Here is a 15,724-nt window from a genome sequence, read left to right on the forward strand (position 1 = left end):
CAAAAATTAGCCAGGGGTGGTGGTGCACACCTATTGTCCCGGCTACTCAGGAGGCTGAAGCAGGAGGATCACTTGAGCTGTGTTCGTGCCACGGCACTCCAGCTTGGGTGACAAAGCAAGATCTTGTCTCAAATACATAAATTAATAAATTTAAATATATATATATGCAAATGAGATGAGAGGAATATCCAAGGGAAAGTTCCTGTAGCTTTGCCAGAAAGAGAGCATCTAGATATCAGGAAAAACCTTTTCTTTTCATCTGTTTAGTTGGGGAATTGTGGAGGGTAGAGGGATATGTCACTCTAAGCACGCAGAAGGAAGGGTAGCAATTCTAGGGGCCCTGGTTTTAAAGATGGTTGTCAGCTGCATCTAACAAGGCCCCTGGATAGCCCCTGGGCCCAGAGGGTTGTGGAGTATGACCACCACCTGGGGTCACCTGGCCTGCTCGGTTGTGTCTCAGGTGAGAGTATTAGTCTATTTTCTGGCTGCTGATAAAGACATACTGGAGAGTAGGCAATTTACAAAAGAAGTTTAATTGGACTTACAGTTCCACATGGCTGGGGAAGCCTCACAATCATGGCAGAAGGCAAGGAGGAGCAAGTCACATCTTACGCGGATGGCGGCAGGCAGAAAAAGAGCTTGTGCAGGGGAACGTCTCTTTTTAAAACCATCAGATCTGAGACTTATTCATTGTCAGGAGGACAGCACGGGAAAGACTTGCCCAATGATTCAGTTACCTCCCGGCAGGTCCCTCCCACAAATTCATGATGAGTTTTGGGTGGGGACACAGCCAAACCATATCAGGTGGTATACTGGGGGCCTGTGGGATCTGCTTGTACAGTGCGCACTGATAGTTAATCATCTTCCGAAGACATGGTTACGGAGACTCCAATCTTAAGTTGACATCTCTAGTGGGCAAAACAGCTCTGTACTCACCCTTCACGGAGGTGGCCTTTGTTCTTCTATGCAGTCATCCATCTCACTTCCAGTTTAAAGTGACGTCCAAGTCTTGCTCCCAACCCCAAAGATACAAAATTTATTCCTGGAAATCCAGTACTCAAGATACCCCAGAGGTATCCTTACCTCTGAGACTCTCCCAGGTGGAGATTTCCCCCCAGTATAAACATGTGGGTTTCATTTTTGCCTCTGTGCATCTTCCCAGCTTGCCATAATACCTCTCAGCCAGGGCCACAAATGGGACAACCATTCTTTTGTTTATGTTTCGTTTTTTGTTGTTGTTGTTGCTATTGTTGTTTTGTTTTGTTTTCTTTTGTTTGAGATGGAATCTTGCTCTGTCACCCAAGCTGGAGTACAGTGACTCAATCTCAACTCACTGCAGCCTCTGCTTTCTGGGTTCAAACAATTCTCCTGCCTTAGCCTCCCAAGTAGCTGGGATTATAGGCGCCTGCCACCATGCCTGGCTAATTTTTGTATTTTTAGTAGAGACAGGGTTTTGCCATATTGGCCAGGCTGATCTTGAACTCCTTACCTCAGGTGATCTGCCTGCCTCGGCCTCCCAAAGTGCTGGCATTACAGGCCTGAGCCACCACACCTGGCCAGGGTAACCACTCTTGATCAAACTAGAACACACCTTTGGGGCGCCTGGTATATCCAGCCTTTCCCCTGCATCTGGTCACTATTCCCACATTTAAGAAAAAGCCACCTTTCCAGGGTCTGGTGGCTGGGCTTCTCTGCCTGTTGAGCCAGCCACATTGTGTTTAGACAATCTAGCCATTCAGGGGTCCTCCTGTTGTAGCCAAGACAAGCTCAATATTTTGGGAAGACCAGCAAGATGTCACAACGGGGGAATACGTAATATTTGAATAGTGCATGTTAGGTTTGGTACATGGGGTTTTTGTTGTTGTTTTTAAATTGACTCTTGGTTACCTCCCTCTACACAGACAGCTACAGACAGTTCTTCTAATTCCTCTCAGAAGAGAGAGCAACCTACTCGGACAATCTCCTCTCCCACATCCTGTGAGCACCGGAGGATTTATACCCTGGGCCACCTCCACGACTCATACCCCACGGACCACTATCACCTCGATCAGGTGAGCAGAGCCCTGTTCCTCTGAGGGCATCAGGGTGGTGCCTCTGATTCTGGAATGGCCTCTTTCCCCTCCTATTCAGCCAAATTCCATGACCACAGGCCTCTCCTGCTCTCCTGCTTTTACCCCCACTTCATACTGAAAGTGGCATTGGTGGTGGCACCTCAGCCTCATCCAGTGTTTTCTGTGTGCCAGACACCTTGCCAAACCCTTTATATGCTTTATGTGGTTTAATCCTCAGAAACTGCCCCACAAGGCAAGTCATTAGCCGCCCCAGGTTATAGATGAGGAAGCTGAGGCTTAGAGAGGTGGAGTATCTGATGGAATGAGATTCAAATCCAAGCCTGTTCTCACCCAGGGGGCTACACTGCCTCCTGCATTCCTCTGTCCAAAGGGCCTCCCGGCTTGTGTGGAAGCCCAGAGCCACAATCAGGACTAAGGAATGCTGCAGACTTGGCTCGACCCCCAGCCTTACAGGCTACAGGCCCAGTCTTGCTCAGGCAGATGTAGCTGGAGCTCAGAATTCAGTAGTTCAACAAATATTTACCAAGTGGCTGCTTTGCAGAGCAAGTTCCCAAATCATGGGGCATGGACTGGTGCCTGTGTGGGGTGCTGTGGCCACTAGGCTGCTTTTAAATGAGAAAAAACGGCAGTTAGTTGTTTTGTTTTGTTTTTAACATGAAACTAGATTTGACTCTTTTTTAAAAAATTATTTTAGATTGTGCTTCCTAGTATTTTGGGATTAAAATGTCCTATTTAAAAATCACGTTATTGGCCGGGCACAGTGGCTCACGCCTGTAATCCCAGCCCTTTGGGAGTCTGAGGCAGGTGGATCACGAGGTCAGGAGATCGAGATCATCCTGGCTAATGCGGTGAAACACCATGTCTACTAAAAATACAAAAAATTAGCTGGGCATGGCGACAGGTGCCTGTAGTCCCAGCTACTCAGGAGGCTGAGGGAGGAGATTGAATCCAGGAGGCAAAGCTGGCATTGAGCCGAGATCACGCCCCTGCATTCCAGCCTGGGCAACAGAGCGAGACTCCATCTCAAATAAATAAATAAATAAATAAAAATCACATTATGGTATCAGTAGATGGAAATTAACTTTTTTACTTTCCTTACTGTCCAAAGTAAAGAATTAATAAAGCCTGTGTCAGTTTCCGAGATTTGTTTTGAAATCCTTCTGAATCGTGAGTTTCAAAAATCTAGGCAACTCTGATACCAAGAATTTGACAGGAATTAAGGCAAACTGTGTGGGACATGGCCCTGCTGCCCTCTGGCAGGAAGTGATGGGTAAATCTAATAAGCACATGATCAGGTCTATAACAATATGATAATGACTGTGATGGCGACAGGTATCACGTTCATCCTGTGAGCGAGGCTGTGAGCTGACACCCTGTGTAGATTATTTCTCTTCATTCTCAAAACAATCCTATGCAGTTTGACAGAAAGGGAACCTGAGTCTTAGGTACCAGCTAGAAAATGTCAGCACTTGACTGCAGTGGGCCACTCCAGAGCCACGTTCCTCAGCCCCTGAAAAACCTTCCTGCCCAAAGTACATCAAAAGCAAGAAGTCTCAGTTCTCTGCCTCCACTGAGAGGCCCTGGGTGAGCCAGGGTTATGTGCATGTACTTAATAAATATTTATTCATTGTCTGCTGCTGTGGACAAGGCAGGGTTGCAGCCTGTAGCAGAACTAACTGCAGAGAAAAGCCTCTTCCACCCTGAGGGAGAATGCAGTTTAGATTTGCAGGTTTCTAGAGGGTGTGACTCTTGGTCTGGCCTCTCACTATTTGTGACATCCTGGCAGGAGTGGAACTTCAGACAGTTTCCGGAGCCTTCACTCTATCCTTCTCCTGTCTGCATCTTATCTTCCCAACCAGATGACAGAGTGAGCCTTGTGTTTCCTAGTGTCCCCTGTCTCTTGAAGGAGAGACCCACAGGGAGAAATGCATCTCCTGTTGTGATCCTTTGTGGACATACTGTGCACATATGGATAATGAAGTTTCGTAAAACAGGACTTAACCTTATAACATGTATGGCACTCCAGTGTCCTTATTCTATTTCAATTTTCAAAAAGCCAGCCTTACAAAAGAGAACATACTGTACAAAAATAGGCAAAAGTACTGCAAGCCTTTAGAAGTCAGTGTAGCCCTCACACTGGGGCTAGGAGGGCCCTGAGGGAGGCGGAAGATACACTGGGGCACAGGTCCTATTCTGCCTCTTGATCTGAGTGTGCCATGCTCCTGAGAACGCATCACACTGTGCCCCTGCCATATGCACACTCCCCTGCCTGTATGGCAGTGCGTCACCAGAAAGGGAAAATACTGCTGGTCTCAACCCACGAAATTGATTTCCTGGCCCAGTAATGGATTGAGACTCTTTGAAATACATCTTTGACTGGACGACAGGATATTCAGTAGTTTCAGGAGGGGTCTGTTTCTTCACGGAGCACCGTGGGGGAGTTCTTGAGAAAGGTGCATTTTGGACGACTAGGGAGGGAGAAGGTGGGGTTTTTTTGTTTTTTGTATGTTGGTTTTTTGGCCACTGCTGTAAAATAATGTCTCCTCTCTCACGGGACAGCCGATGCCAAGGCCCTACCGCCAGGTGAGCTTCCCAGACGACGACGAGGAGATCGTGCGCATCAACCCCCGGGAGAAGATCTGGATGACGGGGTACGAGGATTACCGGCACGCGCCCGTCAGGGGCAAGTACCCGGACCCCTCGGAGGACGCGGACTCCTCCTACGTGCGATTCGCCAAGGGCGAGGTCCCCAAGCACGACTACAACTACCCCTACGTGGACTCCTCAGACTTTGGCCTCGGTGAGGACCCCAAAGGCCGCGGGGGCAGCGTGATCAAGACGCAGCCGTCCCGGGGCAAGTCGCGGCGGCGGAAGGAGGACGGAGAGCGCTCGCGGTGCGTGTACTGCAGGGACATGTTCAACCACGAGGAGAACCGCAGGGGTCACTGCCAGGACGCGCCCGACTCCGTGAGAACTTGCATCCGCCGGGTGAGCTGCATGTGGTGCGCGGACAGCATGCTCTATCACTGTATGTCGGACCCCGAGGGAGACTATACAGACCCTTGCTCGTGCGATACTAGCGACGAGAAGTTTTGCCTCCGGTGGATGGCTCTTATTGCCTTGTCTTTCCTGGCCCCCTGTATGTGCTGTTACCTGCCCCTTCGGGCCTGCTACCACTGCGGAGTGATGTGTAGGTGCTGTGGCGGGAAGCACAAAGCGGCCGCGTGACTCAGTTTCCCTCCCTTCTCCCTCCTCCATCCGCAGCCACAGGGGAACTCGTCTCTTACATACCCTCAACTTCTCCCCCGCTCCCTTCCACTCCAAGGAGCGAGGAGGGCAAGAGACCTCCCAGCTCCCTGGTACCTTGAGGCACCATTCCAGCCAGGGACGCTGCCGGGTAGACTCTCCACTCCCCCCGCCGCCCACACTGCAGCAGCCACACCCATACACACACGCTCGCACAGTGTTCTGAGGAAGGAACCTTCGCCACAGACTCCTGTACTATTAACAATCTGTAACCAAGCTAACTGTCTCATCCATGTGTTGATTTCCTGTTTCCTCCTCCCCCGCCTCTTCCAGTTCAAAGGAGTCTGCAGTTGGAACTGCTGATTTTCGGTGGGTTTTGTAATTGATTTTTCCAAGAGCGTCGAAGACTTTCTTTCTCTTGGTTCACCTTGCCTGTCGCTAGCAAGCATCTGGTTCTGCGGAAATGGGATGTGAGAATGATGAAACCCAACAGAAGTATCTCAGCCTACAGTCAGTTATTATGTATAGGAGGTGAGCTAGTTAACAAACTTGTACCACAAAACAATATCGCTTTAACTTTTCTAAAGCCAAATTTCCCATGTAAGCTGCAGTTTCTATCTTTAGCCCATCATCATTTTCTGCCCCCCCAAAATCTGTTGAAATGATTCACTGATGCAAAACACTCACCCGTAATAGACTGAGAATTGAGCCTTAACTTCAGATTAACTTGTGAGAATCAGGAAAATTCCTTAAACTGCATTGCATCCTCTTGGACCAGGGCTAGAATGGGGATTTCAGGTTTCTATGAGCCTCCCCGTTACCCCTAAAGTAGACCATTTTTTAAATTGTGTTGCCACCACTTCTAAAAATTTAGCAATATTAGAATAGGATACTAGTGAAGTAAGAAATTTTGCTTGTTGTTTTGCAAACCAAATAGTTTCCTCAAACACAAACCAGTGTTCCCACGAACAAGTTCCAATTGAGAAACACAAAGGTTATGGTGAATAAAACCATAGGGAGCTTCCCCCCAACCCCTGGCTATTTTATATTAATGGGGAGAGGGGATTTTTAAATGTCATGAAGAGTGGTGGGTTGCATTTTCTTCATGGGTTTATGTTTTTGTTTTCCTTTTGGACTCGATTTCACATCACCAAATTCCTCATTTATACTTGGGGAAAAAACAAGGCCATATGTAAAAACCCTTCCAATGCCTAAGTGTCTTTCTCCTGCAACTCCAAACCCAGACTCGCCACTTTAGGTGCACAGGTGGTTAGGTCAGCCAACTGGTTCTGCCTGTCACCTTGCCACGGAGGAGGCTTCTGAGGAGGCTTCTAATAGCTGGAAAAGAGTATTTTTCTAATATGTCGCAAGGATTAGCCAAATCTTCTTATTGAAGAAAGAAGAAAAGTGAAGAGTGGTTACCTATACCTAGCATAGTACAATCAGAACCTCGTGGAGACCACCGGGGACGGGCTTGTGGACGCCGGCTGTTCTTCCTGCCACTATCTTTCTGTGGTAACGGCCATCCGAAGACGTGGCCTGCTCCCCACTTCCTTTCCCCACTCCTTTATTGCACACAGGACACCAGTCTTCAAGGAAAGGGACTTTTTTCCAGTCTGTCAATCATACTGGGCAAGTGCTAGCTGTGCTCACCTTCCTGGGGCTGTTTCCAGCTCGTCCGCAAGCTCATCACGTTTCTTTAGTAGATAACCGGTGTAAATACCCAGTGTGCTTATGAGTCTGTTAGTGACGTCTTCATTCGTTGGAGTAACTGGTTTAGGCTTTCCAGTTTGGAAAAGGAGCAGAGAGCTGTCCATCTGGATTGATGGAAGAAAAGAGAACCTCATCCATGCCTGGAGAACATCTAGAAAACCTTCAGCCAGCCTCCAGTGCTGTTGAGAGACCACCTGCCCCCGACCCAGAGGCACCTCCTTGGGGTCTTTCTCTAGGGTCTCTTCTCTACAAAGCACAACACTAATGTTCATTTCCTTAGACCTCAGTTCGAGTGCCCCTATTTATTTCAATAAGAACGCACATATCCCGGCAGTTTTTTGTTTGTCACCTCTATTTAGTTGTAACCTGTTTCTCTCCTTTCACCCCTTGTCCTTTTCCACCCTTTTAAGAGTTATGCTAGCAAATCTTACTCCACGTATACTTTTTGGTTTGCGAAGGCATCGGTTAAGGGCACAAAGACAGCCATGGGGACATTTATGTAAATACGTCTCTCTAATTGCCACACTGCAGCTGGACAGTGTGTAGTATTTTCCCAGTCAGCTTTGCCATACTGACATCAATCATTTGAGAGAAATTATTCAGATTTTATTTTTGTATCTGTGGTAACAAAACATTAACCAAAAGATTTTCTGTCCAGAAGCCTCCCCGACCCCCCAAGCTATTTGCTCACATTAACAAATTAAAGTGCCTGAAGCATAATTCATTCTTTACCTGTATACTAAAAACCCTGTTGTATTGATTTTTTTATAATAAGCCTTTTTACCTCTGTGTAAAAAATATATATACAAGTGTATGATGTACATTTTAGTTCTTAACTTTTTTTTATGGTTTCTAATATGTATGACCAATGTAGCCATTGCTTTAAAATGTACCGTGTAAATATAAACACATCCTATCAGATCGCTGGCTTTGGGGTATTTGTCTGGCTGGAGACGGGGTGATGCTAGAGCGTTGGCAGATCTTGGAGTTCCCACATACAGGATGGGACAGGGCTTCCTGTGCCAAAGGACATGTGGACACCAGTCTGTTTTTTCAAGGCCCTTTCCTCCTATGGTTATGTCATATTCCCAAGGGGAGACTGCAGCTCCTTGGGCTCGGATGCCTCAGTGAAAGGAAGGCTGCAGGCCACCGCCCAGGAACACCCCCTCTTCCTAGGCCTGGCTTCCCCAGTGAGCGCTCCTCCGAGGGAACAGCTGTACTTCCTCTAAGTTGTTTTCCACTGATCCCTGCTGAACCTCAGGGGTGTGTGTGTGTGTGTGTGTGTGTGTGTGTGTGTGTGTGTGTGTGTGTGTAGTTTGGAGGACAATTTCTTGCAGAAAACAGTTAACACTGTAAGATGCTTGGTCCCCTCCGAGCAGCTCTCTTTGGCCCACTTTCCTTTTCCAAATGGACTCTTTGGATGCTCCAGAGCTACAGTGACAATCCCCAGGAGGAAATAAAGTATGAGGTCTTTTGAGGGTCACAGAAAAACGTTTCTCTAGAGAAAGGAGTAGGGCCCTTAAAAGGAGATATATAGGAGGGGCCCTATGTATCATTTCAGTTTTAACTCTTCCTAGAGGTGGTGATTTCCCCAAGCCACTGGCAAAGGTAAGAAGCATGGAGAGATGCTGGAAGTTAGGAAGGGAGAGGAGGACGTGGAGGAGTGGGGAAAGAGTCCTGCAAGCTCACTTGCCTTCATGCTCCCTGCAAGACAGGGCTCTCCTGTCATCCCTGTGTCACAGTTAAGCAACTGAAGCTTAGGGTGAGTAACAGGTAACCTGTGGTCCCAGGAGGCAAGGGCTGAACCAGGCTGAGCTGGGCTAGCCAACTCCTGAACCAGGCCTCACTCTGATGCCTCTGTTCCCTCCCTCCCTGCTGGTGGCCTTGACAAGTGGGCGACAGTCAAGAGCTTTATCCTGTCCGTCTGGTTTTCTGGGGTGCCCTCAGGCTGTCTCAAGTATAGCTTGTCTTTGGTGTCCTATGTGCTAGGCCAGGAACTAGGCATACCACCAACGTCATGTTTAACTTTCTGCGGAATACGGGATTCTTCTCCACCTTACAAGTGAGGAAGCACATGTAGAGAGAGAACAGTAACCCTCAGTATCCATGGGCGATTGGTTCCAGGACCCCCTGCAGATAGAAAATCCACAGATGCTCAAGTCCCTGATGTATTTGCATATAACCTATACACATCCTCCTTCTTGTATCCTTTTTTTTTTTTTTTTTTTGAGACAGGGTTTCACTCTGTTGACCAGGCTGGAGTAGTGGTGCGACACTGCTCACCACAGCCTCAACCTCCCACTTCCTGTATACTTTAAATCATACTTATAATACCTAATACAATGTGAATGCTATGTGAATTGTTGTTATACTGTATTGTTTAGGGAATAATGACAACAACAAAAAGTCTGTACATGTTCAACCATCCCCCCCCTTTTTTTTTTTGAGACAGGGTCTCACTTTGTCACCTAGGCTGGAGTGCAGTGGCACAATCATGGCTCACTGTAGCCTTGACCTCCTGGACTCAAGTGATTCTCTCACCTCATCCCCCCGAGTAGCTAGGACTACAGGTGCATATCACCTTGCCCAGTTAACTGTTATTTAAATTTTTTCATAGAGATGGAGGTCTCACTATGTTGCCCAGGCTGGTCCTGACCTCCTGGGCTCAAGAGATCCTCCCACCTCAGCCTCCCAAAGTGCTGGGATTACAGTCCTGAACCACTATGCCTGGCCCTTTTTTTGTTTTGTTTTTTTCTTTTCTTTTTTTTTTTTTTTTTTTTTTTGAGACGGAGTCTCGCTCTGTTGCCCAGGCTGGAGTGCAGTGGCCGGATCTCAGCTCACTGCAAGCTCCGCCTCCCAGGTTTAGGCCATTCTCCTACCTCAGCCTCCCGAGCAGCCGGGACTACAGGCGCCTGCCAGCTCGCCCGGCTAGTTTTTTTGTATTTTTTAGTACAGACAGGGTTTCACTGTGTTAGCTGGGATGGTCTCGATCTCCTGACCTCGTGATCCGCCCATCTCGGCCTCCCAAAGTGCTGGGATTACAGGCTTGAGCCACTGCTCCCGGCCTGTTTTGTTTTTTTCTTAACCTCTATTAAAACACTTTAATGAATATTTTCTTTTCTTTCTTTTTTTTGAGACTGAGTTTCGCTCTTGTTGCCCAGGCTGGAGTGCAGTGTTATGATCTCAGCTTACTGCACCCTTTGCCTCCTGGGTTCAAGTGATTCTCCTGCCTCAGCCTCCCGTGTAGCTGGAATTACAGGCACCCGCCACCACACCCGGCTAATTTTGTATTTTTAGTAGAGACAGGGTTTCACTATGTTGGCCAGGCTGGTCTCAAGCACCTGACCTCAAGTGATCCACCCACCTTGGCCTCCCAAAATGTTGGGATTACAGGCATGAGCCACTGCGCCCGGCCTAAATGAATATATTTTCAATGTGAGGTTGGTTGAATCCACAGATGCAGAAAACATGGATACAGAGGACCGACTACACCTAACTCCATCAAGGTCGCTGGACAGCCTTTCTGCCATGGCAAGTGACTTCACCTTTCTGAGTTTCCTCAGATTTAACAAGTGGGATAATACCTACCCTCAGCTGGCATGAAGGTTAAACGGTATGCTTTAGTTACAGTGGGATACGCAGCAGGTGCTCCAAAAATGCTGGTTCTTTTCTCAGTCCCTTTTTTATTCTGAGGCCCTGAGGAAACATCGGGAACTCGAGAGAACAGCCTCTTTCAAGGCACAGGAGGCTGAAGCGCATTATCAATATGTTGTGAGTATTTAGATCTACATCCTGTGTGTTGAGATTTTTATTTCTTAACTTCTATTTGATCTGAATTTGATTTCAGTTTCTTGCCAACCCCTCCAGGGATGTTCATGGCTCCAGGGATGGCTGCAGAAGTGCACTAGGCTGGCTGGGTTTCTGGGAGCCAATGCATGCAACTGGGAAAAAGCCAGTGGCCTCTGTGGGAGCAGTTTTACCCAGAGGGCAGTGTCCTGCTCAGCGGCACTTGTCCTGGATCGGAGCACTGTCTCCAGAGGACTGCCTGCCTGAACCTTCCACCCCGCTTTTCTGGCCTTTGGGGGTTGCCTCCTGCAAGTCAAGCCTCTGCTCTTCCTCCCTGCTGCTGCCCTGATGCTGGTCCACCACCCACTCCCTTGAATGGTGGACACCTCCCAGAAAAGCAGGACGCTTCCCAGGGGAAAAAGTATTGTTAGAGGAGTTCTATTTTACAGGCCTCACAGGCTGGGTTTTGTTAGTTGTGTATTGTGGCATTGGAGCAGGCACTCACAGGGCCATCTGTGTGAATGGCAGGGGCAAGGGGTGTGGGGAGGATGCTCGTGAAAGTGCCCGCCGATGTAGTCATCCTCACTGCAAGCCTGTGGTCTTTCCAATTCGTGGGGTGAGATGGTTAGAAAAACGACTCTTCCTTTGTTAAGCACTGAACTAGGCGCATGGAATGAAGGGAGATGATCCTGTTAACATTTTGTAGGAACAGATGCCAGTTGTGACTGTGCAAAACAGGGCCTGCCCCATCTCCTCAGCTGGAGCAGCCCCTGGTGCTATTGGTGCTGTGGGGGAAAGCATGTGTATTTATAAAGGAGGAAAAAGGCAGTTATTATGTAATGATCATACCTGGTACCCTTTCCCCCTCATTATGTCTCTTTTTTTTTTTTTTTAAGAAGGGGTTGTGATTATAGAAGTAACATATGTAGTTATTAAAATGTCATACAGGCCAGGTGCAGTGGCTTATGCCTGTAATCTCAACACTTTGGGAGGCCGAGGCGGGTAGATCACTTGAGGTCAGAAGTTCAAGACCAGCCTGGCCAACGTGGTGAAACCCCGTCTCTACTAAAAATACAAAAATTAGCTAGGCGTGGTGGCGCACGCCTGTAATCGCAACTACTTAGGAAGCTGAGGCACAATAAATGCTTGGACCTGGGAGGCGAAGGCTGCAGTGAGCTGAGATCAAGCCACTGCACTCCAGCCTGGGCAACAGCACAAGACTCTGTCTCTAAATAAATAAATAAGTAAAATATCATACAATATAAAAATACCAGTCTCGTTTTGCTGGGGCTGCCATAACAAAATACCACAAACTTGGTGGCTTAAACAATAGAAATTTGTGGTCCCGCAGGCTGGTGGCTGCAAGTCCAAAGTAGGGTATCGCAGGGCTGCCAAGGCAGGATGTGCTCCAGGCCTCCCTCCTTGGGTTGCACATCTCCATCTTCTCCAGGCCTGTTCTCATCATCTTCCCTCTGTGCATGTCTCTGTGTCCCAATGTCCCCTTCTTACAAGGATAGCAGTCATATTGGATTAGGGCCCACTCTGATGACCTGATTTTAACTTTATTATCTCCAAATAGAGATGTTATCTCCAAATAGGCACATTATGAGGTCTTGGAGGTTAGGATTCCAACCTCTGAATTTTATTGGGGTGTAGGAGGGGGACACAGTTCAACTCCTGACATTCCTCTGTCACATGAAAGGTAACCACTCTGTGTCCTTCTGGACTTTTTTCTGTGCATTTATACATAGATGTATGTGTGTGTGTGTTTGTATATGTGTACATGTGTGTTTTCCCTTTGGAGGGGAACTAAAATAGGGTCATGTATTCTACCTATATTGATTGCTCTGAAAGCTGTTTATGTTGTTTTAATTAAAAATATATCCTGGACATCTTTGCGTGTGAATACATACAGATTTACCTTATCCTTCTTTACAGTTTCACATGAAAAAACTTTTTTATCCAATTAGAAAAAGGTAAGATAACTGCCCAAACATTTGGTTAAATGGATATATGTCTCATCCATTTCCTTGAGTTCTCCAATGAATTCAGAGTAAATTTCTTGAGTGTTCTCTCCTCTTAAGGTTGTAAGGCATTCCCATTAATGTCCGAAGTCAGCAGTGAACTCAGCATTTTTAATCTTCTCAGTGAATATGAGTTGACTGGAAGGGCAAGAGGATTTTGTACCCAGGAAGAATACAAAAGTGATTTTTATTTTCTGAGCTTTGCATAAGCCAGAATGTCTTCTTGTTGCATGCACACACACCCAATGACTTGGCGGAATACAGAATCCTTGGCCAACATTTCCCTCTGAATGTCCTGTATAGATGACCTTTGTTTCTTGACATTTACTGTTGTGAAAAAGACCTGTGTGAGTGTTGACCAGTTTTTGTTCATCAGTAATGGTTTTTTAAAACGTGGATGATCTTGTCATTAAACCCTTTGGCTTGTGTATGGCATTAATTTTTCCTGAAACTCAGTGAGCCCTTTCATATATAGAATCAGATTTTTAACTCAGAATTTTTTTCTAGTATGTCTTTGATGATTTCTTCTTTTTTTAAATTTTTTTAAAAATTATTTTTGTAGAGACAGGGTTTCACTATGTTGCCCAGGCTGGTCTCAAACTCCTCAGCTCAATCGATCCTCCTACCTTGGCCTCTCAAAGTGCTGGGATTACAGATGTGAGCCGCCATGCCCGGCCTTCAATGATTGTTCCTGCTCCTTACAGTTCAAGTTTCTTCCTTTGGGTTATGTAATTCATAGGTTGACTCTCCAGTCTTCCGTATTTATTGTATTTGCTCATCATTTGCATCTTGCCCTTTTATTAAATTATACTCCTAACTTTGTCCTCTTTAAAATTATATATATATATATATATATATTTTTTTTTTTTTTTTTTTTTTTTTTTTTTTTGCTATAGTACTCTTTTTCAAAGAGTGGTCTGCAGAGAGACCCCTGGAAATCCCTGAGGTTAAAATCATCTTAATAAGACGGTGTTTGATTTTTTCCACTGTGTTGATATTTACATTGATGATGCAGAAACAACGAAGGGTAAAACTTAGCGCTAGTCAAAGCGGGCTACCAAACTCTGCTAGTCTAATCGTTGCATGTTCTTAGAAAAAAATGCCGGTTTCACTTAAGAATGTACTTGATGAAACAGGCCAGGCGTGGTGGCTCATGCCTGTAATCCTAACACTTTGGGAGGCCGAGGCGGGTGAATTGCCTGAGGTCAGGAGTTCGAGACCAGCCTGAACAACGTGGAGAAACCCCATCTCTACTAAAAATACAAAATTAGCGGGGCATGGTGGTACACGCCTGTAATCCCAGCTATTCGGGAGGCTGAGGCAGGAGAATTGCTTGAACCTGTGGAGCGGAGGTTGCGGTGAGCTGAGATTGCGCCATTGCACTCCAGCCTGGGCAACAAGAGCGAAACTCCGTCTCAAAAAAAAAAAAAAAAGAATGTACTTGATGAAGCAATAAATACTTTTAATACATATTGACCCTTGAGTTTTAAAATAAAAAGATATATTAAAAATATCTTTTTAATATTTTGTGTGACAAAATGGAATATATATGTAAAGCACTTCTGTTGCACAGTTAGGTATTATTGTCTTGAAGTAAAGCTTTTGTGCAATTGTTTTGAGTTGCAAGCTGAAGTAACTGCTTTTGTCATGGGACACCACTTTTACTTGAAAGAGTGACGGACTGTCATTATGATTATCTTGTATGGTTATTCAGGAAGGGGTATTTGGCATACACGTTCTCAAAAAAATGAGCAAACTGAGCCTATTACTTCAAAGAGACAACTGACAGTTTTGTTGTCAGTGACAAAATCTGAGCATTCAAGCAAAAATTAGAATTTTGTAAAATGTGTATCTGCTACTGTTGTCTTGACAGTTTCCCAATAGACTTTTTTTTTTTTCATGAAATTGGTGGTGACATTAAGAAATGCGGTTTTGGCCAGGTGCAGTGCCTCACGCCTGTAATCCCAGCACTTTGGGAGACCGAGGCTGGCGGATCAGGAGTTCGAGACCAGCCTGGCCAACATGGCAAAACCCCGTCTCTACTAAAAGTACAAAAATTAGTTAGGCGGCCGGGCACGGTGGCTCAAGCCTGTAATCCCAGCACTTTGGGAGGCCGAGGCGGGTGGATCACGAGGTCAGGGGATCGAGACCATCCTGGCTAACATGGTGAAACCCTGTCTCTACTAAAAATACAAAAAACTAGCCGGGCGTGGTGGCGGGCACCTGTAGTCCCAGCTACTCGGAGGCTGAGGCGGGAGAATGGCGTGAACCCGGGAGGCGGAGCTTGCAGTGAGCCGAGATCGCGCCACTGCACTCCAGCCTGGGTGACAGAGTGAGACTCCGTCTCAAAAAAAAAAAAAAAAAAAAAAAAAAAAAAAAAAAAAAAAAATTAGTTACGCATGGTGGCAGGTGCCTGTAATCCCAGCTACTCGAGAGGCTGAGGCAGGAGAATCGCTTGAACCCAGGAGGCAGAGGTTACAGTGAGCCAAGACCATGCCATTGCACTCCAGTTTGGGAGACAAGAGCAAAGGAAATGTGATTTTTAAATATATATTGTATAATGAAAATGAAACGTGTCAACTTTCAAATCTACATAATTCATAGAGCCAATATCTTCCAAATGACCAATGTATTGCTGTTAAAAAATCATGCATGGGTAAAAGATCCATTCAGAGTGAAAGACCCATAATGAATGTTGGGTTTTTGTTTTAGTATTTTTTGTTTTGTTTTGTTTTGTTTTGTTTTTTGAGATAGTGTTACTCTGCCGCCCAGGCTGTGGAGTGCAGTGGCGCGATCTCGGGTCACTGCAGCCTCCGACTCCCGGATTCAAGTGATTCTCGTGCCTGAGCATCCCTAGTAGCTGGGACTCTAGGCACACACCAC

General features: G+C 46.3%; 1 protein-coding gene across 7 annotated transcripts in view; it reads left to right on the forward strand.

The window, feature by feature from the left end:
* The window catches only part of SPRED2 (sprouty related EVH1 domain containing 2), a 126,719-nt gene extending 118,769 nt beyond the window's left edge, over positions 1-7,950 (forward strand). For all 7 annotated transcript variants that reach the window (XM_065527022.2, XM_065527023.2, XM_005575727.5 and 4 more), the window contains 2 exons: positions 1,902-2,051; positions 4,632-7,950. In XM_065527022.2, coding sequence (XP_065383094.1) covers positions 1,902-2,051; positions 4,632-5,300 — 819 coding nt within the window. In that variant the 3' untranslated portion in view covers positions 5,301-7,950. The remainder of the gene's footprint in view (positions 1-1,901; positions 2,052-4,631) is intronic.
* Positions 7,951-15,724: the final 7,774 nt, after the last annotated feature.

Source organism: Macaca fascicularis, chromosome 13, assembly GCF_037993035.2.
Source record: "Macaca fascicularis isolate 582-1 chromosome 13, T2T-MFA8v1.1".
Classification (NCBI taxonomy): Eukaryota; Metazoa; Chordata; class Mammalia; order Primates; family Cercopithecidae; genus Macaca; species Macaca fascicularis.